Raw genomic sequence first — 21,556 nt, forward strand, 5'->3', positions numbered from 1 at the left:
AATATTATATTTTACATTCTTCTGTTTGCACATATATGTAACTGTGTGATCAAACCAATTTTAGTTCAAAAATTCTAAAACACCCCTGTTTCTAGTTCTTAAAGCTCTGCGACTATTTTTTATAAAATTATGTTTCGTGTTAACTACACTAATATTAGTAAATTAATTACATTAATCAGTTTAATAAATCCGGTAAAAATCATTATAGTATCGATGTGCCTTGTGTTGATATAATCGTTCCTTCATTCCCGCCCAATTTCTGCAGGCTATGTTTATGTCATTTTTTGAAGATGAAGTAGCAGACTAGCAGTCAGTTTGTTGTTGTTTGTATTCATCGCTCTGCCTTTTTTAAAAGATCGGCTTGATATAAGTGATTGTCGCGATTGTTTTCAATCGGTGAAGTTTAATTGTACAACGTTTATTCTTGTATTTTAAGGATGACAAAGAAAGAGGTCCAGAAGTCTCCCATTATTTCTCGAGAAGAGGTTCCAAAACGCAAGGTTCTCATCTGCAAAGGTAGAACACAGAACCATACAGTTTCCGTTGAGTAAAAATAAAACATAGATTAGTTCCAAGACCAATTAATAGCGTATGTTCAATCACTTGACCGGGTCTTGTTTGTTTACGTTTCGGTTTCAAGCCATCTTCAGGGAGGAACTTGATTTATAAAATACGGTCAGGTCGTGTCATCCCATCACATCCTGCCTGACTGATTTACTCTTACACAATGTGGAGTTGTATAAGTCCAAAATTAGGGATGGAGTATTCTTCCACTGACCCTACTAATCTTCTAGTAATGGAATATGGGGCCTGTTCAAATTGTTGAAGGGATGTAAAGCGGTCATGTACTAGAAATGCAAGAGCTTTTAAGATAGTTTACCAATACTGACACTCATTTTATTGTATCATTTACTGGCTTCCAGACGGTACTGAGGGCAATTACCATAGCAGTAAAGTGGAGAATCATTTGGGATTGCATAAACTGGGTATCCATTGTGGAGACCTAGCTGGAACTGTAAAACTTTTGGCTCAAGGATGTTTTCAGGGTGAGCTGACCAGCTGTCAGTTTTTTAGTGCGCATCAAAGTGTTTCATGTTGTTTGTTTCACACTGTGTAAACGCATTTGTCTCGAGTACGAGAATGAATCAGGAGGAGTGGATTCAACTTATCTGAATGTATCAGAGTACAGCTTTTGATGAATGCAAATGATAAAACTCATCAGAACAAGAGAGAGGATGCAGAGAAGGAAATTAGCATCAAACTGGGACAAACTCCGTCCCCATGAGGTACTCTTAAAGCGAAAATGAAAACTACAGGAGTGAAAAATCAAGGGTAAAGTTTCTAATAGTATCATCGATGGTTTCAACTGCTACCTTCCAAAAGCCAGTTCCTGTATTGCATCCGCCAACGAAATACTCCTTTGATCCACCACTGGCAGTTTCTTTGTTTGTTTTTCTTTTTAACATAAAGTATCACCATGATAGCAAACGATGATGCACCAGTTGGTGTAGTTATAAATGGTATGCTTGTCTCACGCAAACTGTTGGCTCACCTTGTTTTGCCTCTAGGTTGCAAAATGTTTTCACCTCATGAAAATCACTAACCCCGAGATGACATTTTTCGAAACAGTTGCTCGAGTGAGTCGTGTAGTGGAAACCTAGCTTTAGAGCCCTGTCGGACATTGGAGAAATTACTCTTATGCGGGGACCAGGGCACACAGGGCATAGTAACAATGAGGAAGCCCAATTAGTCAAGGAAAATTAAATAGGACAACTATTAGCCCTGAATGCTTTTTTGGCATTCCAATCTTCCAAAGACTTGGAGCCATCAGACTGGATTAAAAATAAGCCCTCTATTCAATGGGAAGCTAGCCGAGGACAAAGGCATGCACCAAAAAGGTTCATCAAAGGACCATCATAGAGACTAACAGCAAAACTACTAAATCTAGGAGTTAGGACTAGAATAATAGGACTGCTAACTGGACACTGCAGAACTCAGGAGGCATATGCTTAGACTCGGAGTGGCAGAAACAAGCCTTCACAGATATCACGAGGAAGAAGAGGTACAAAGGCTTGTGTAGGCTGAACTTCCTACTCCTGGAGGAAAAGCCCGGACTTGACGGTACACATGGGAGTCATTGAAAAAAGCTTTGGGATCTGGTAAAAAGTCTTAATCTTAATGAGGAGCTCTAGACAGCAATGGAGATGCACAATAGATACTGATATTATAGAGGCCAGCTTCTACTATAATCTCTAATTAGACAGATGTAGAGCAGTCTTGCTACTTTTCTTTTATTATATCATTTACTACTTGTTTGAAATGGGTCAGATAGCAGTAGTTCAATACTAAGGTGGTGGAACTTTTCCTTAGGTAGGCCTCCGGCCAAAAGTAGCCAGGACACTGCTTTTTTTTCTGACGCTTTTAATTTATCTTTTTTTTTCTTCTTTTTTCAGAAGGTTCAAAGTACACAATGCACTTAGTGAGAGTGCATACAAAGAAGGTTGAAGTCTCCCTGTGATGGGTCTTCATGAAACCCTATTAGAATAAGTGGATTAGAAATTGGTAACAAGCAATACAATAGAACAAACTCCTCTTCTGCAGAAGTGTTTTGGTCATGTTGTAATGCATTCGCTGCTTTATTCCCTTGTGAGGCAATTTAGGAAGCAGGAGTTTAAAAATATCACATTAAACAAGCATTGGAAACTTTAATGTATGATGAATTACAAACTTTATTCGCAAAAATTCAAGCTTGTGCAATTGAACAAAAAAGTACCAGACATTTTGGCAGTGATGATCTCAAGAGTACCTGTCAACCTTGTATCTTCACACCAAACTAGTTGATGGAACTATCAATTGTAGGATCTGTTGTTGGCAATGCCGAAACGTGTTTGAATAACTCAACTAAACCGCATGTGGAGAAAGACCCTCTGCCAGTTCACCATGGAAAAAAAAAAGAAGAAAAGGAAATCATGTCATACACTCTATCCATTTGGTGTTTTGAACAAAGGGTCAAACCAATTTACAATATGTTTGCATATCATTCTCAAATAAAATTTCAAGGGCTATGCCAAGAATCGAACTGCTAGCATGGCATATATGAGTCAGATACTCGGTCTCAATTTGATATGATAGATTAGTTTTTATTTTAGTAAAAAGTAAAGTAATTTATACAGGAGGGCTGTTGGGTGTCGCAAATGATGGTCAGAACAACTCTACAATATTAATTTCAAAATATCAATTTAATTTCTCAATTAAAAAGCCATGTGCTGTGCTTGGATTCAAACCCAGAACCGCTAGCGTTGTAAATACGAGTCAGACGTCGTAGCCACTTGATCACCATAATCCCATATATATTTTACTATTCCTGGTTCAGATTGTATTGAGTGCATCTGAGCACTTGATTTTGGTATACTGTACCTTTCTGCATCCATATCTATACCAACAGTTTCTTCTTACTTGATTTTGCCTTCCATTCCCACTCCTTTGTCTTTGCTCAAGTTTGTCTGAATATTTAAATATATTTTATACCGTTTCATCGAAAGTTTATTTTCAGAGAGTATCTGCAAAAGTGAAAAAGCAGAGATTGTAAAATTAAGACATCCACAACATGGAAATGAAGCTATTTACTTAATTGGTGATGGTGGTCAAACAATTCAAGAGATCATTAAACTGGATGATAAAAGGTTTTAATTAGTTTAATAAAGTTGGTTGATGTATGGTATTTTGTTTATGAACAATTTTGTTTGTTCTTTACTTTATTGTATTTCAGGTCTTTATTCATTAATAACTCGATATCATCAAATGGGAATTTTTACATTTCTACACCAATAGATCCACTTTTTATTATACTCCCTTATTTCGAAAAGGTAAATACAACATAAACCTCATATTATATATATGTATCTATGTATTTGTGGTATTTTCAAGGAGAAACGTTGTTGCCCTTTAGATCAACTTGTCTATGATGAGGAATTTCCTAGTATCGAACTCCTTTTGAAAAGTTCAGGGATAAAATTTATCCAGCAAATAGCTGACAAAAGAGGTGAGCCTTTTAATAATAATAATAATAATAATAATTGTATTTATGATTGTACATCAATTTAATATTTAGGGGATGAAACGTTAAATACATATATTTATAACGAGGAGAAGACATTGAAATGGCTTAGTAAAAAAGTTGATAGGATTGTTTCTGCACTCAAAGGGCAAGGTTACCAAGTTTGTAGCAATATTACGTCATCAGCAAATTTTGTGAAGAGTGAAAATGGAGAAGACGAAGGTGAGTGTTTTAGATCTATGAATATTATTATTAGAAATGTGTGGTGTTTAGTCAATGATTAATCAGAGATCGTGAGATGCAGTCTGGTGTGACATAGGTTTTAGTTTAATTTAAAAAAATGAATTTATACAATGCTAGAAAATTTTAATAAAATAATCAAATAAATTTCTAGCATTGTATAAATTCTTTTTTTTAATCTAAAATTTTCTAGCATTGTATAAATTCATTTTTTCCCACATCCTACATGCATTTGTAAAATTTAAACAATATTTATAATGATCTCAATAAAGATCGAAATGTTGGCATGATAAAGAAAATGTTTTTCTAAAACCTTCGTCCCACCAGATCGCATCTCACAATCTTTGAATAATAATTATTATTGGATTGTTTAAAAAAAAAGCCCATGGGCAATGTAACAGTTTTATTAAGAATTTATATTAGTACACATGGTTGAAGCCAGCATTCAAATGCCAATTACATAAATTCAATGCTGCCGAAGTGTCCATCAAAGATGGAATCCTCTCCGTCAACTCGCAGACAATGTGCAGGCATGCTGCTTGTTGCAGTAGGTCAAATGGATTACTTTGTTTTTAAGAATGCATATATGCTAGAAAATAAAGCTCTAGTCAAAAATCTTGTTTTAAGAATGAAAGAAACATTTATAATAATTGCAAAGCATTTGCAATCATGGTGGTCATTTTTTTTTTTTTTAATTTAATAAGCCTTTTTCATATGTGCTGTTTGATATTAACAAATTAATGTTGCCTTTTTTAATCAACTACTCGAGGTCTGCAGGATCATGACCCTACTGTTTGCTTGTCTCCAACCATTCTCGTACAAGTAATCTTGCTGATTTGGTCTGTCAGATGTGTTTCAGTGATGTGTCAGATTTGTAAGCAGGGTGATGTGCCATTAACAAATCCACAATTGACAATGACAAAAAGACAGACTACAATAATCAGAAATGACCAAGATAAAGTTATATGTAAACTGCTTATGTTTACTTTTTTCAACTCATCGCTGTGTAAGGATCATGGTTCGAATTCAGCACCACCAGGGAGGGTATTCATGGGAGGTTGATTTGATATCATCGTTGAAAAAACCCATTTAAAAAAAAAGACATGCATCACAGTTTTGTAAAAATTTATCCATTGAGAATTAAAAATAAGTAATTCTTTAATTGAAATGTTTAATTAGTTTACAGTTTTGTGTGACCGATATGTCAAAGTATTAAATCATGATGCGTTACTCTTTTACAATAGAATAAAATGAGTTCGATGGTGTGTTATGTTTCTCAGGTTTGGGGATACAAACTTATTATTTAGTCGAATCCTTTAAACGTTTCTTCATTAGAAAATATTTTAACTCCCAACTTGTACTACTAATTACAAGCTCTGCTTGGAAACAACAGATCTCTCATTACCTGAAGACAGACTACCTAAAATTACTGTGGACAAAGTGATCAAGCCAATTTGACCTGGTTCAAAATGCTCAATTTCACTTGCCACGATTGTAAACTTACTTTTTTTCTTTTCTTTTGAAACATTCATTTGTTCTAGACTGTTGAAAGTTATTCCAAATTGGCTCATTAAAATAAAGCAACTTGGCCATTCAAAAGGTTTTTGTAGCTCAAATGATTATAATTTAAAGCTAATGTTGTCCCCTTGTAATATATGGTGGTTTTTCAAGCTTGGGTGGCTAGGGATCTACCTTAATTGCTCCCCATTGAGAGATGAATCTGTTGATTGCGAGGGAAGACCTTTTTTTATCTTCTGGCTGAGTGTTCTATCTTTGCTGAGTTTTAGATCTCTTTTTGGGCACTAAGAAAATTTCAAGAGGTTAATCATCAAAAAACTCAACTCTTCAAACTGTACAGACCTGTTTCGTTTTTCTAAGAATGCACTTGGGAGTGCAGAGTACTTGTGGTACAATTTTATTTTATTTATCTTAGGTTTAGTTTGATTTTTGTTTATACCTGTTTTCAAATTGAATTCCCCCTGCCACCATTTCTGCAGAGTTTTACAATCAGTTGTGTATTAAGAACTTTTTATTTATTACTATGTTGTATTTTCTTTTTGTAAATAATGTTCTTTCTTCTTTCATCATTCATAAAACGAGATCATAAATTAGTCTAGTGTATAATTGAAATAAGTTTCAGTCAATTAAAAAAAGTATTTAATTTTTTTTCAGAAAGTTACATAAGATACGCATTTGGTATGCTGTCAGATTATTTATCCGAAAGTTTATCGGGAAAGTTAGCAAAGTTTCTTAAATTACCAGACGTCAGCCAAGTAAAAAATTTAAACAAAAGGAAAGACGAGCCAGAATCTGAGCTGGGGCCTAGGAAAAAACAAAAGCTGGATGAAAACGAGAAACCTGCTACAGTTGCAATAAAACCTGAAAAGGTATGTAATATTTTATAATATTCCTTTATTGATAGTTTGTAATACACATTAATGCTTTGTTGTTGAGTTTGTTTGATTGGATTGGACTGTCTAAATACAGTTGTCGAGGTTTTATGAAATGTAAAATAATCAAGTCATTGCAAAAACTTAATATTTTATTAAAGATTTCAGTCAATTAAACTACTATTGACGTAAAGCACTCTTGTATGGCAGGGCTTACTTTTATATTCAGATCTTGAAGCACAAGTAAAATTCCTCGTAATATTTAAATAAAAAACTAAACTATTTTAATGAATAGCATAATTTATGCGATCTGGCACACTCTTAGATTTATGCAATCCAGGTAGAATTCATCCTTCTGTCCTCTAATTTCTTGAGTTGTAAGCCGTAAGGGACAGATTTTAAGTATATCATTTCGTCGTGTTTTTGATCAAAAGAAATGCTGGGTTAGAGTGTCTCGAGAAAATTGTACGTCATCTGGGAACCTGTATACATAGGGCTAGAAGGCAATGAATGTGCAGACAGTGTGGTGAAAGCAAACATTCCAGACCTCACTATCGCTATCTAACGCTAAACAAGACAACACAATAAAGAATACGGTAAAGAAAAAGAGACAGCATCAGTGGACTGGTTCAGGTGGGAAGTCCTTGTGCAATTCCTAAGAATCGAAACTGGAGAAGAAAGATCATCATAACCTGATTCAAAATTGGCCATATGCAGTAGACACGGATATTTATTTTTGTACCAAAGCCCGCCTATATGTCCAACACGCAGATTGTTGCTCAATGTGTCCCACATTAATAAAGAGGGTATTCCTTGGCTTATTATAAGTTATGAGTAGGAATGCCGCCAGATATAAGAATTATGCTCGGGCACAACAGCAAATCTTTATGTCCCCTATTCTGATTACTGAAGGAAATGGGTAATTCTGAACATATAAATCTTTCGTTTATTGAAGGTATGCAGGATGCTTGAACTTTCATGGAAATGTAAAATCCATGAATATATGTGTATGTGTAGTACAAGAGAGGTGATGTCAAGTATTGACCTTCAATTATACTAGGTAATTATGTATAATTGTTTAGATGCGTGGTAAAGTGTAATGGAGGAATAACGAATATTCTATTACCCTACTTGAGAGAAAGGATGAAGATGAGAAGAAATTATTTAAGAATGAGTGTTTAGGTTAAATTGCATGGGTTGGGGGTTGAAATGACCTTATTGTTGATAACCCCTTGATCCCTGTTCGGCAGTGGTACAGATAAGACGGTCTGAGCCCAAACCACCAAAACAGCCCAACAGGTGATCATTGCATCTTGCCACCAGAAGTCAGGCTCAGTTTATACATATATACATAAGAGCATATTTGGGCAGAATTAAAACTAAAATTTTGTTTATTTTAACTGGCTTTACGTTTCTGTATTAGCCGCCACCAGACTTTAAAGCTTGAATAAAACAATACGTGAAGGGATGCCTCAGACCTGGTACCAAGAGGGCCACCAACCTAGACACAGCCAACGAGCCAGGCAGATCAATGGGCCTGCCATTTGGTTATTCTGTTAAATTTAAAAAAATTACAATTGGTAACAAACTTAGATCAAATACTCTCAAATAATTAGTTGTAATAATTTATTTATGGGACTGTGGTGGCAATGTATTTGGCTCATATTTGCCATTCACTTCTGGCTTTGATTTTGACCCTCGCCGATGTTATTTTAATTGATCATAATTTGAAAATAAAAGTATTGTGTAGTTGGTAGTTAGGCCCTCCTGTACATCAGGGATTAATTATAATTAATTCATTAATCTTTTTGAACATTTTAGAAGGTGAAAGTGGGGAAGAAAGTTCAGGAATTGGCCAATGCTGCTAAAGGTACGAAGTCAATATCATCTTTTTTCAAAAAATAAAATTAAAAACAAGACAAAATACATTTTGTTAAAATTTTATTTGTAAACATTAATATTGTTTAATATTGCTCTCATGATTATATGTAGTTTTTGTTTTAATATTTTTTTTAATAAATCAAATCATTCATATTATTATTAAAAACTGTCATTTTACCATAGAGTTTCAAAATTTCCACAAGTTATTTCAGATGTCAATAATAAATTGTTTACTTCACAATACAAATATTAGTTTTTCTCTCTTCCTCATTTTGTACATATTTACAGTATTAAAATAAAGCACTACACTAAATAGAATTTTTATGGTGTTATATGAGCATATCCTGTAGAATAAGCCACACTTCCATACAGTTCTGATGTGGGAGACTGATTTCCCTAAAAAATAAAATACGTTATATATTATTATAAATAGCAAATACAGTCACTTTATTGTAAACTAAACTCACTTGTAAAAATCTGTTCAGTTCTTCTTGCGTATCAAAAATCATTACAGAAAACGGTGACCCGGGTACAAGCTCACCTGCCCACTTCACTTCAACCCTGTAGTCACCCGGTTCAGTCGGGTCGTATTTGCACATAATCATTCTATCTTTTTGGCTTCCTCTCTGCATTTCCACTCTGAATGCACCTGGTATAAAGTCAAATGCTTCAGTTTGTACAATTTGTTAAACAAATATATGTTAATACCTTTGGGACCTCGAACTCTTACGGACAGCTGTCCTGCACCTGCTCCTCTAGTGTCACAAATAAATCTACTCTGGAATGTTGCAAGCACACCATGTTGAATTCCAGGTCCAACTACTCTCACTTTGCTTGCATCAGAAGCGCCGCATATTCTAAGGATGAAAGGCGACCCTGGCACGTCAACTCCTATAAAAAGTATGTGAAGGGTATACAGCAATAATTGATACCAGCTTATGAATAAATCATAATCATCATTTAATCATATAGGACATTTAATTTTAGGTTTTAAGTCCAATGAGAACATCAAAATAATTTTTGTGTTATAAATTATTATTAAATAGTCAATTTATGAAGTTTTTACCTCCATATTTAACAGTCAATGTATGCCTTCCAGCTTCTTGAGGTTTGACGTTCAATGTAAACGTACCATCTCCGTGATCGTACAGCTCACAATAAGCAACTTTGTGCGGTCCGACACAGTGTGCACTTAACTCACCTTGGAATAAAAATAAAAAGTACACGCATTAATTTGCGTATAACATTGAATAGAATTATTTAAGTACCAGGGCCAGCCATGCGAGTATCAATAAAACTTCTGATGTGCTTGCCAACAGTTCCGAGGCCCAAGCCTTCACCGGAGCAAACCACTTTGCTGGAATCACACATCGCGGTGACTGTGACTTTCAACGGACATCCTTTGACTTGCCTGTAAATTAAAATTGGAATGTTTGAATCAATTTAGTTGGTTATGTTATCATTAAAATTTACCTTCCAGACCACATCACATTTAATAAGTACGCGCCTGCGGCTGTTGGTAGATATGATGCTTTATAAATGTTGTCATCTAAATGAAGGAGATTGACTTTTATTTCATTTTTCATCCCTTTCAAAGAAACTTCTGGTACACCTGAGATTAAGTAAATATTGGTTAGATAAATAAGATATAATAATATTGAAGGTTAAGAATTAACTAATACACTTCTCTACAAAAAAAAATTAATAAAAAAAAAGTGGCGCACTTTGAAATTTTGATATTTTTGTATGTATATAGTTGTCTTCAGTAATATGAACACCTATGTTTTTTATAAGTAAGGTTTTTTATTAAAAAATTTGGCTAATGTGAAAATAAAACTATCTCTTGAAAAAATTAATTTAAAAAATCACTTTTGTGGAGTGCGAATCACACTCTCTCAATGGTACTGCATAACACTGGTAGCGAAAGTTGGTCTTGAATTATCTTGCATAAATAAGAATTGCTCGCCAATAACAAAAACAAATGGCACTACATATTCCTCAAGTATATTTGTTACGGAAATTTCTATATTAACCCCCTTTTAAAAATGCTTTAAAAAACTGTTTGCCTGCAAAGAAATTATACTCCACACCATAACTTATCTCCCTCTGAACGACCCTTTTCCAGCAATGTTGCATTGACTGTGGTGCTCTACAGCAGCTCGGTAAGCTTAAAGAAGTAGATTTTATGAATAATTAGAAAACAGATTTATCTGAAAACATTGCATTCCTACATTCAGTTTCTGTACATTGTCAGTGTTCCATTGCAGACAGTAAGCAGTCCCGACGATGGTCTCTAGATTTGTGGGATGGAGACTCATTTTTGCAAGTCTCCTCCTCACTGTTTCAGCACCAATGGTTCGAAGTTTTTGAGATGTTTCAAAAGCAGTGGAAAAGTGAATACTCAGGGTGTGAAATCTAATAACTTGGTCATCAGCTGGTCCCTGGCTCTTAGATGCTCTTTCTGATCCTTGTCTACACGTACACCTTTGCAGCCTTCCGGTACAGCTCATTTCTTCTACCCTCAAGGAGTTCAATGGCACGGCAAATTGCTCGCTAATTGTAGGCATTTAATAATCGTTTTGTTTTGTGCCACCAACCCAATAATGAATAAAGGCATCTTTAAAGAATTAAAGAAGAATTGCCCTTGTTGATGATTTGCAATGTAAACATCAAAATAGGGATTTAGAATAGAATTAGGAATTAAGCAGTTTTGCCTCAGAATCAATGATAAAAACAAATACTTTCAGTCTAATTATAATTATTAAATCATTTTTAAATTAATAAAACAAAAAATACGACCAAAACAAGTCAACAACCAAACAAAGTCAAATTAAAGAGAAAAAAATCAAAATCTCCATGTGCTTTTTTTGGCACATTTATATGTATTGAGAGGTGATTATTTATCTTTTCTCTGTAGCTCTAAACAAAAATTAATTATGTTTTATGTTGTGAATCATATGAGAACATAATTTACAAAATGCGTATATTTACCAGGTCCAGCTTGAGAACCGTCTATATTGAATTCTGCAATTTGATTACAAATTGCTGATGCAAGCCCTTTGCCAGTGAGTATTAGCCTAACGCCGCCATTACCCGCCTCTGCTAAGGCACTGATTGGAGAAAATTTCATTGGAAATCCAGCGTAAAACAATGATATTGTATGAGGTCCAGGAGATCGAGGTGTTACGGTTATTTGTGCAGATTCGGGAGTGTCCTGTTGGATATTGACTGGTACTGTACTGCCTTGTGGGCCACTACAATCACCTGTTATTTCACCTGTAAAAATTAAAACAAATAATAGGTTTTTAAAGTACTGTATAATTTAAAGAATAAATACTAATGTTTAAATACCTAAACCGGCTTCTGATAGGTCGAATAGTATTTTATAAGGTACATTAACAGTCATTAGAATTCTATTTTGTAAATTGTCACCGATAGTTCTTATGTTATCAATTGAAACCACATAAACCCTATAAGGTGAACCTGAAAATAAATAATTCTGTAATTTAGTTTTAATGTGATATGGAAAAAACTAACCTGATATATGTTTTCCACCGCATGTCACTGATATATCGTACATTCCGACTTTTGGTGGTGTATAACTCACATCGTACTGATCTTGTTTCTTTGGTACAATTGAAGCGTTGACGTGGTTGCTTCCAGGCCCGACAATATTTATTACCGGTCTGTCCTGTGGGCACACACCGACGCAGCTAACGTTGAAATGCGCTATAGATCCAGCCAATACTTTTGACAGGCCGGGGCCCCACGCTCTTGCCACTCCACCCTCGATGACGTTAAAAGTCACAGGGTAATCTGAAAATATAAAATTTAACTAAAAATTATTTTTAAAAAAATAGGTTGAAATTACCATTAATCTTTTGACCACCATAGGTGATATTAAACGAATATTTTCCTGGCAAAGGAGGGGTGAGCTCAATTAAATCAGTTTCTTGATTTAAGCTCTTGATGACCAATGGAAGGTCTTGGCCCAAAGGACTTCTGACAGTGACGTCAAGTTCAGCAAACCCTGCTTCTTTCCGATTCACTTAAAATAATAACCATCATAAATTTTTCTCTTTATAAAAATATTAATTATTTTTGTAGTGAAGCAAAAACTAGTGATATTTGAAAACTTACATTTGAATGATATGTTGTCATTAACAGGAATTGTGTTGTTGGATATATTATCAATTTTCACTTTGGTTGCATCAAAAACTTGGCAATAATAAGGAGATCCTCTTATTTCTCGACAGTTCTGCATAACTTCTATCTTGTACAAACCTTAGAAGAAATAAATCAAAATAAAATATAAAGTCAGACTAGATTATTTCCGAGTTCATCATACCTACGATGGAGGGGACAAATTCCGCCAGGAGGTTTCCGTCTTTCTGCTGGTAGCATCTTACCGGAACGGCAGATGAGCCGGGTCCAGTAATGATGACATCAAACATTTCAGAAGGATCGCCATATGTTTCGATAACGAAAGATGTCCGTTTTCCCACTGAAGACTGGTAAAGCCCTAACCCCACAGCCCTTACCCCGCTTTTGTCCTGGATTGGAACCTCAATCGGGCATCCTATGCAAATATTAAACATTATAATAAATATACGTATTTAATTTAATTATTAAAATTTACCTGAGGCGTAAACTCCATTATACTTGACATGAATTTTATGCGTAATATTCAACTTTGGCGTGTAAGCCACTTCGTACAAGTTTGACCCATTAAGCTCACGTAGAGTATGTTTTACATCATTACCCGCTGCTCGTACAGAGACAGATAAAGCTCCAGAACCTGCTCCTTCAGTGTCAACTGTAATATTAAAGAAAGCATTATTTAACGAACAGCTTTCTGCAGTGGGATTTCAATTTACTTTTAAAAGTGGCTAGTTGGTCAATCTCAGCTTCAGAAATATCCAATATCTGTACAGCTGCAGGATTGAAAACTTGAACGCTGAAAGGTTGCTTAGTGATCGGATGCGATTTTTGAGTGATAAATACTAAGTGGGTCCCAATTTCAGACGGCTGATAATGACATCTATACAAACCAGATGGCAATTTTTCAACATTGCACAGAATCTGCTTATTATTTGGACCTAAAATTTAGTTACAATTGATTGTAAACAATTCATTCATTATAGTGGTCTATTCTCTTTCCAAAATATGAGATCTCATGATAGAAAAAAATCACCTGTGACTATTGCATCAATTGTTGTAAGTTCACTTGTGTGTGGATTGACTTCAAAGTAACCAACAGTTCCTAAAACTACTGAATTTAAGCCTTCTCCCCGCGCAGTAGCTGTCGTCTTGCTTGATGAACCGTCAATTACATCACACCTCAATGGACTTCCTATAAAAATTATTATAAACATTTTTTTTTTTCCTTAGTGGATTAACATATGTACTAACCTGGTACGTCTTGATCGTTGAATGTTATATTAACAAAATGAGGCTGAAGCAAATGCGGAACAAAGGTGACATCATAAAGACCCCTAGACATTGCGTTGACTTCAGCTTTTACTGTCGTGTTCTGAGTCGAAATAACAAGTTCCAAGGTTCCTTCACCAGCTTCTGTTGCATCTACGGAAAATGTAACAGCTTTTCCTAACTGAAAGAACAAATTAAAGACAATTGGAATGAATTTGTAACTAAAATAATAAAAATAAATTACCTTGGCTGATCCAAGTCCTGTGACTTTGATGTTATTTACATTATAAACGTTGCAGTAAAATGGACTTCCTTTGACAGGATGGCCATCTATTTCAACTGCTACTACATGTCTACCTGAAATACAAAATTAAATTTATTAATAACGATTAACTCGTTACGCTCAAATTGATCACCACAGTATACTCAGTTAAAACGGGGGTGGGTGAAGGAAAATTTGTTGTTACAAAAATGAAGGGATTGGAGTTGAATATATTTAAGTGCAGTCGTCATACATACCAACTTCAATTGGTGTATACATCGCTGTTGTAATTCCTTTTTCTGTGTCTTTATCGATTTTCACTGGAAGTCTGTGTCCTGTTGAAGATGTAACACGAACATCGCACTGCTCAATTGTTGCAACTTGCAGGGAAGTCGGAGCACCGGCACAACACATTTTTACCCCTAGCCCATTGACAAGGACCTCTCCTCGATCGAATACATCACAAGTAAATGGGGATCCTGATAATGATTAAAAAAGATAAAAATTATTTCCTGAAATACGGTGTTAGATATAAAACATTACCAGGAATCGGTTCTCCATTGAATCTCACACTCAAGCTGTGTGGAGCAGCCTCTTTTGGTTTAAAATTAACTCTGAATTTGGCGTTTCCTTCACTCTGTACATAATTTGGCACATTGCATCCATTGACTGCGACTATAATTTCTAAATTTCCAGCTCCGGCCTCACTCGCATTGACTGAAAAAAATTATTCAAATGTTAAACACTGCTTTTTTTTCTCTCAATAAAAACTGAAAATGATGACTTACTACTGAAGTACACAGGTCGGCCGACTGGCCCAGGATTGATATCAGTAACTTTGACTTTTGTAGCATCATAAGCTTTTAGTAGAAACGGGCTTCCTTCGATATGACTGTTGTTCAGTTTTACTTCAATACTATGATCACCTAATCAATTTGAATGAATTATTAATTCAAATATCTTTCAGTGTTATGTGATATGCAACTTACCAACATGTTTGGGTGTAAAAGAAGCAATGTATTGTTTCCCTTGCTCAATTATGTTGACTGGAAGCGGATTGCGCATCGCTGACATAATCTAATTAATAATAGCAAACAATTATTAATGATTTATCAGCTTTCAGCACGTACTGCAGAATATGAAGTACAAGTCTGCTATCGAGGAATAAATTATAAAAGTACCTGAACTTGGGGTGGGCCCAGGTTTCCACAGTCTACTTTAAAGCTGGCTATTTTTCCCACACTGATTTTGTCTTCTGATGGAGGGAAAACTTTTCCTACATCGCTGATATTACAAGAAAACGGGCTGCCTAAAAAGATTTAGATTGTCAATAATTATTACTTGTAGCTCTAATAACTGCAACCAAACCATCAAAAATGTTATATCAAACACAATTACACACTAAATATCAACTATGGTACATAAATAAACCGGCAAAGCTGCTTGTTTTCTGTCGGAGAGAACAATTGGAGAATGTATTGGCCAAATTGTTCTTTTTCACGCTCTTGTATCCTTCTAGCTAACAGTTCGAATCCCAGCATAGCCTTGAAATTTTATAAAACTCAATCATTTCAGCAAGGCATTTACCACACCCGTTAAGATAAAATACGGGAGGAATAATTCATTGGGAAATGTTACCATGCAAGGTACTGCATAGGTATACCGTCCAGCTAGAGCGTCTTGGGGAAGTGTTGAAGGAAAAACGTCCATCCTTGGTGAATAGACGCAACATCGTGTTTCACCATAACAATGCCAGGCTAAACTAAAATCTTCCATTTACTAGACTAGCAACTGCTGCCCCACATTCTCTCCAGATATTGGCCCTTCCTATTTTTACTTATTCCTCACCCTAGACATTTAAAAGATAGGGAATTTTTGAACGAAAATGCTTATCCACACCCAACATATGTATGCATATAAATCTAATTCGCCATTAGTAGAAAGATAGTCTCTGGTCTAATACGAATCTATGAAAGCTCATCGTGTAGGGGATTGAGATGGTGTACTAATTAGCTAGCAAGTTTTCCCACAATAGAAACTTGCTCATATCTTACTGGTGCACATAAGCTATCTTAAGACTAGACTACAAATTGCATTTTATTGCATCAAAGAGGATATATGAGAGATGCTGTAGATTTTTTTTTTTTTCGATAATTCAAAGCAAAACAGTCATTGTCAATTGGCAAATCTGGTTATTTTCGATTTGTCAGTATTTATTCTATTACTAGCGATCCCCATTTATTTCAATGCTAAGTACTGATAAACAGTGTGAGATGGCGGGCAAAAATGATTAAATGAAAAGAAATGGAAGAAAGTTTCATGAAGATATTAAACTACATTTCATGGATAAAAATCCATTTACAATTTACAAGATTTAAAATTTTCTAAGATTTTTTGTCAAACTTCAAAGGATGACAGAAACAAATTTTCCAAACTGAACATCAAATTCACTTGAACTCAGAATAAGGTATGTTTGATAAATTTAGAGGGGTACTGCAATGTTGGGAACACACATGTTTGATCCTTGGCACATATATTGCACACAATTATTATATTTATTAACTATTAATTAACTATTACACGCTGTTATCGAAAATCCATTTTTAAAACCAAAGTACAAAATACTGTTTAAAAAAATATTAACTTATCTAATTGCACAAATCAAATTGTTGAAGTTTAATTTTGTTTTAAAATTGAATTTTCTAAAACAGAATTCAAAATTAAGTTTCCAGACATGGATAGAAAAAAATTGTAATGTATGGATACCTGGCACATTGTTTCCATTAAATTTTAAATCGACAGTATGGACAATAGCTTGTCTCGGTGTAAATGAAATTGCGTATATGTGGGGTCCTTGAGTATGGGCAGTTGTCCCTACTCGCCCACCATTAACAGTTACTTCCAAGTTACCAGGGCCTGCTTGGCTTGTCTCGACTTGAAAAATAAAGTTGAAAATAGTTAAAAATCGTTTATTCATCATCGACATCAAGATATAGTAGAGTAAACTTGCCTAAAAATGTCACAGCTTGCCCGACGATTCCTTCTGCGATCGGTTTTACCTTAATGGCATTCACATCGTAAACTTTACACGCAAATGGAGAACCGGCAACTTGTACTTGCCTTCATTTGAGAAATGAAAATGAAATAATTACCATTGGCACCGTTTCTGTAGTTTTTATAGGACAAAAATTTTAAAACAAAAAAATACCTATAGAAAACTGCAATTTTGTGCTCTCCAACAACTTTAGGACAAAACTCCACTCTCGCTGTCTGGTTTCCTGTGTCCTTAACTTGAGCAGGAACTGACTGTCCACTCGGTCCTAAATCCGTCCGTTTTATAATTTTGAAGGGAATAAATAACTGCATAAACTATTATTGTTATTGCCCCGCAATACCATGCTTGGCTTACACGTGTAAAGCTAATATTAATTTTCTTATGAATACTCTGTTGATAAGTGTGTCTTTGTAAATGAATATTAGTTTTGGGTTTTGAAAAAACTAAAATTTAGTAATTTTAAGGAAATATTTACATGGATGTTTCTCTCACTAAATTGTATTAATAATATTACAAACTTAGAAATGGTATTGGATATGTGAAGTACCATTAATCAACTAAATTAGTATAAGTATTATGAAAATATATAATGTCTAATTATTCGTACATCACGAACATTAATAGTATAAATGTGATTATTATGTAAATGGTAACTTTTTGTTTAAAATTAATTTATTTTGTTTAAATGTAATCGTACACTCTACATGCTCTGAGTTGAATATGTAAGTAGTTAGAAACCAGCCCTAAAAGCTCTAAAAGCAAAGCTAGACAGTTTGATTTTATTCCGAAAAGGGGGAAACATTGTTAATTGTTAATAGTTACCCATTCCACCACCCAAGGAAATGTGCTAAGTGCAGAAGGGAATCAATAGTGACGGATTCGTCTATGGTCCCCACCTGAAATAGTCGGTTTAGGAAGTTTTAAACGAATTTAGTGCAAAATTGGAAAGACAGAAGAAAGAATACAATCTGTTGACAAATCTAGATTGTAAGAAACAAATTGATAGAATAGAAAAAAGAAAGGTACCCTCAACTGTGACTTCAATGTCATCGAGTGATGTGGAGACATTGCTCATTGTGAAGTGTGAATCAACTCCTAGTTGAGCAGTGGATAATGAATTTCCACTGACTACGGGAAAATCACCGGCCACAATTGCCATAAATGGCGAACCTATTAAATTCCATTGTTAATAACTAACATTTTAAACTTTGTTTGATAAAATTTTACCTGGGACGGATTCTTGATTGAAATGGATACTTATGATATGCTGGGTTGGTTCCAGTGGTATAAAGCTAACCATAAATCTAGCGCTGCCTTGAGGCTGAACCTGTGTTGGAATATTTACACCCCTAGCACTTATCGTTATTTCTAAATTTCCTTCACCAGCTTGAGATGCATCAACTGAAAAAATAATTAATTGAGTTGTAGACATATTCAAAAAACAACAGAAAAATATAATGATTTTTTATTTAATGCATTATTAATCTTAATACCAGTAAACTGAACTGGATTCCCGACATGGCCGTGTGGAATCGTCCCAACATAAACTTTAGAAGCATCGTAAGCCTTTGCTGTGAATGGTGTACTCTGCACAGGCTGGCCATTGTACAGAACTGAAATTTGGTGTGGGCCGACTGTCCGAGGGGTAAATTCTCCAGTAAAGCCTGACATAACATTTCCAGTCACTTGCACAGGGAGTTCATGATGTGGACCTTTAAACAGAAAAATAATTATAGCATTTAAACATTAAATATAAATCACTAGTTTTCATGGTCCACTTGACCAATTAATATCTTTCAATTAATTAAGGTTTTTAGTTGAGACAAATATTAAATATAATAAAATCATACGGAATATTTACCTGTTACAGAAACTGCAAGCTCTGCAGAACCTGAACTATCGACATTCATATGAAATTTGGCCGGTTGATTTATTGGTATCAATTCAAGGCTAGACAAATTGACACTGACTTTACTTGTATCCGCAACGGAGCAAACAAATGGACAACCTGGGAGTTAAAAAAAATGTACAGTCAATTATATTGGCAGAATCTATTTTATACATGGTGTGATTCATAAAGATAGGTGTTAGCATCCTTATCTTGTACCAGTTTAAAATGTAAAAGCAAATTACCTGGCACAGTCTCTCCATTGAATTTAATGTCGATAAGGTGTGGCTTGTTTTGTTCAGGAGTGAAATTGACTAGGCAACGTCCACCACCAACAACTGTCACATGATTTGGCACTTCTCCTTCATTTATCGATATTTCCAATTGGCCTTCCCCGGCTTGGCTGGCGTCAACTCTAAATTGGCACAGTTGGCCAACTACACCACTGGCCACGTCAGTCACTCGAATTAATGACGAATTGTAAACTTTGGCGACCAAAGGACCGCCAGGCAACTTTTCACCGCCAACGCTCACTTCTACAACATGGCTTCCAACCTCAGTGGGGACAAATTCAAGACGAAATAAACCGTTGCCCTCTCCAATTACAGAAGACTGTAATATTTTCTTTGTTGGACCTGAAAAATTGTGTAATCTTATTAAAAAGTGTAGAATATTGATATTGTGTATAATAAGAATTTATTATTTTATTTTAAATTTAATAAGGCCTGTACTAATTTAACATATAACTTCCCTCGTTGGTTATTTAATTTTATTAATTTGTAACATATTATATAAGTGTTCATTAATGAGGGACACAGTGGCCACATGGCTGGGTGTCGACTCATATTTGCCACACTAGCGGTTCTGGGTATGAATCTAGAAGAACCCATGGATTTTTGATTGATAATTATTTAAAAAATGTATTGTAAAATCTTTATATAAGATATTGGTTGAAATGAAAAAGTGTCACGAGCGGGATTCGAACCCACGACCTTTGGCTAAATACGCCACTGCTCTACCACTTGAGCTATCGTGACTTCGATCCACTCGGACAGGTCGTGGGTTCGAATCCCGCTCGTGACACTAACTTTTTCATTTCAACCAATATCTTACATAAATATTTATTAATTAAAAGAAGTTAGTTGGTCAGTCAGACCACGAAATATAATGGGTATTGTGAAACCCATCCTTCCTGACACCAACTGGGCAGTTGCATCTAAAGCCCTCCGGTATGACAAGAATTATTTTACAGGAGTTCACTAGTGTCTTTAATAGAAAATAATAGATACTAAATAAAAACTTGTTGAATAAAGTGTATAAAAAATAAAAATATAATAATATAATTTTAAAGACTACATAATATGTGTACATAAGAGGTACAATTTTTTTTTTAAACTTCACATTGCAATTACTAGAAATATATTAAACAATACAATACAAGATACTTACTTATCACATTCGCGATAACATCTTCAGCGCCATATCCCACTGCTGATATCTTAAAAGAAGTAAGGGTATCGACTGGAACCAATCGCACAGCCTCCCCGAGAGCTGCCATTTTAGGCCCTGGTCCCCCACTCATCACTAGAACTGTCCACGGACTTCCTGGAACAACATAATAATATAAATTCAACTGTTTGTTGAGGATGTATATTAACTAAACGGTTTCGCTCTCTTGATTATTAAAAATCTATAAACTTGGATAATACCCATGTCTGACCGACCCAGACAGGGTGGGTGATTCTAGAGGTCTGCCGGTAATTTATTGTAAATTATAAAACAAGGAATGGCCAGCAGGCTGCAGGCAAGAAGTGACTCTGTACACATGAATATAAGTATTTACAAGCATGTGCAGATTTGAGCTTATAAAAATCAGTAATTAGTATCTATTCATAGCCTATTCCTCCTAAACTACATACACTAATAACAAACAATAACACAAATAATGTAATAAACTATAAGACTTTAAATTTATTTAAATTACTTCATATATTATAATAATAGTGGTTCAAAAAGGATATAGGTAATTAAGTTTTTAATTATTCCCAACATAGACCTAGTTTTAATTATTTTTAATTGCCAAAATAATGCAATAAAATATATGCTGAAAGATATAAACTTGGAAATTAAAGCATCAAAAATGTCAAAAACCCAATCCAAAGTAGGAACTGATTATTTATAAACAAAATACTGCTGCAAAACCTTGGAACTATATTTATTCAATTGAAACTGCATTGTGCAAGCATTCAATTGAAAGTTTCTTCAGCAAAAACCACAATCAATTGGTCATTGTTCACTAAGAATCTATATATATATATATCTTATATATATTATATCTTATATATATCTTTAC

General features: G+C 34.7%; 2 protein-coding genes across 3 annotated transcripts in view; one reads left to right on the forward strand and one right to left on the reverse strand.

Annotated features, from left to right (window-relative positions):
* The first annotated feature begins 242 nt into the window (after positions 1–242).
* Positions 243–8,809, forward strand: LOC106661378 (ribonuclease H2 subunit B). The gene is made up of 8 exons (XM_014384709.2): positions 243–370; positions 437–516; positions 3,554–3,683; positions 3,770–3,866; positions 3,928–4,042; positions 4,112–4,279; positions 6,470–6,684; positions 8,509–8,809. Exons 2-8 carry the CDS (start codon positions 438–440, stop codon positions 8,590–8,592), a joined length of 888 nt encoding a protein of 295 aa, XP_014240195.1. The 5' UTR covers positions 243–370; position 437; the 3' UTR covers positions 8,593–8,809.
* The window catches only part of LOC106661376 (filamin-A), a 31,752-nt gene continuing 18,807 nt past the window's right edge, over positions 8,612–21,556 (reverse strand). For both annotated transcript variants that reach the window (XM_014384705.2, XM_014384704.2), the window contains exons 20-50: positions 20,653–20,808; positions 19,449–19,838; positions 19,177–19,323; positions 18,809–19,027; positions 18,543–18,716; positions 18,342–18,485; positions 17,469–17,580; positions 17,271–17,380; positions 17,027–17,194; positions 15,442–15,569; positions 15,250–15,337; positions 15,049–15,186; positions 14,804–14,977; positions 14,518–14,739; positions 14,243–14,355; positions 13,981–14,179; positions 13,763–13,921; positions 13,446–13,667; positions 13,208–13,384; positions 12,917–13,147; positions 12,709–12,852; positions 12,440–12,616; positions 12,106–12,384; positions 11,920–12,051; positions 11,560–11,844; positions 10,042–10,180; positions 9,837–9,979; positions 9,635–9,769; positions 9,277–9,459; positions 9,036–9,217; positions 8,612–8,964 (exon numbers count right to left, since the gene is read on the reverse strand). In XM_014384705.2, the coding sequence (XP_014240191.1) occupies positions 8,890–8,964; positions 9,036–9,217; positions 9,277–9,459; positions 9,635–9,769; positions 9,837–9,979; positions 10,042–10,180; positions 11,560–11,844; positions 11,920–12,051; positions 12,106–12,384; positions 12,440–12,616; positions 12,709–12,852; positions 12,917–13,147; positions 13,208–13,384; positions 13,446–13,667; positions 13,763–13,921; positions 13,981–14,179; positions 14,243–14,355; positions 14,518–14,739; positions 14,804–14,977; positions 15,049–15,186; positions 15,250–15,337; positions 15,442–15,569; positions 17,027–17,194; positions 17,271–17,380; positions 17,469–17,580; positions 18,342–18,485; positions 18,543–18,716; positions 18,809–19,027; positions 19,177–19,323; positions 19,449–19,838; positions 20,653–20,808 (5,345 nt within the window). In that variant the 3' untranslated portion in view covers positions 8,612–8,889. The remainder of the gene's footprint in view (positions 8,965–9,035; positions 9,218–9,276; positions 9,460–9,634; positions 9,770–9,836; positions 9,980–10,041; positions 10,181–11,559; positions 11,845–11,919; positions 12,052–12,105; positions 12,385–12,439; positions 12,617–12,708; positions 12,853–12,916; positions 13,148–13,207; positions 13,385–13,445; positions 13,668–13,762; positions 13,922–13,980; positions 14,180–14,242; positions 14,356–14,517; positions 14,740–14,803; positions 14,978–15,048; positions 15,187–15,249; positions 15,338–15,441; positions 15,570–17,026; positions 17,195–17,270; positions 17,381–17,468; positions 17,581–18,341; positions 18,486–18,542; positions 18,717–18,808; positions 19,028–19,176; positions 19,324–19,448; positions 19,839–20,652; positions 20,809–21,556) is intronic.

Source organism: Cimex lectularius, unplaced genomic scaffold (assembly GCF_000648675.2).
Source record: "Cimex lectularius strain Harlan isolate CLEC.00 unplaced genomic scaffold, Clec_2.1 scaffold20, whole genome shotgun sequence".
Taxonomy (NCBI): Eukaryota; Metazoa; Arthropoda; class Insecta; order Hemiptera; family Cimicidae; genus Cimex; species Cimex lectularius.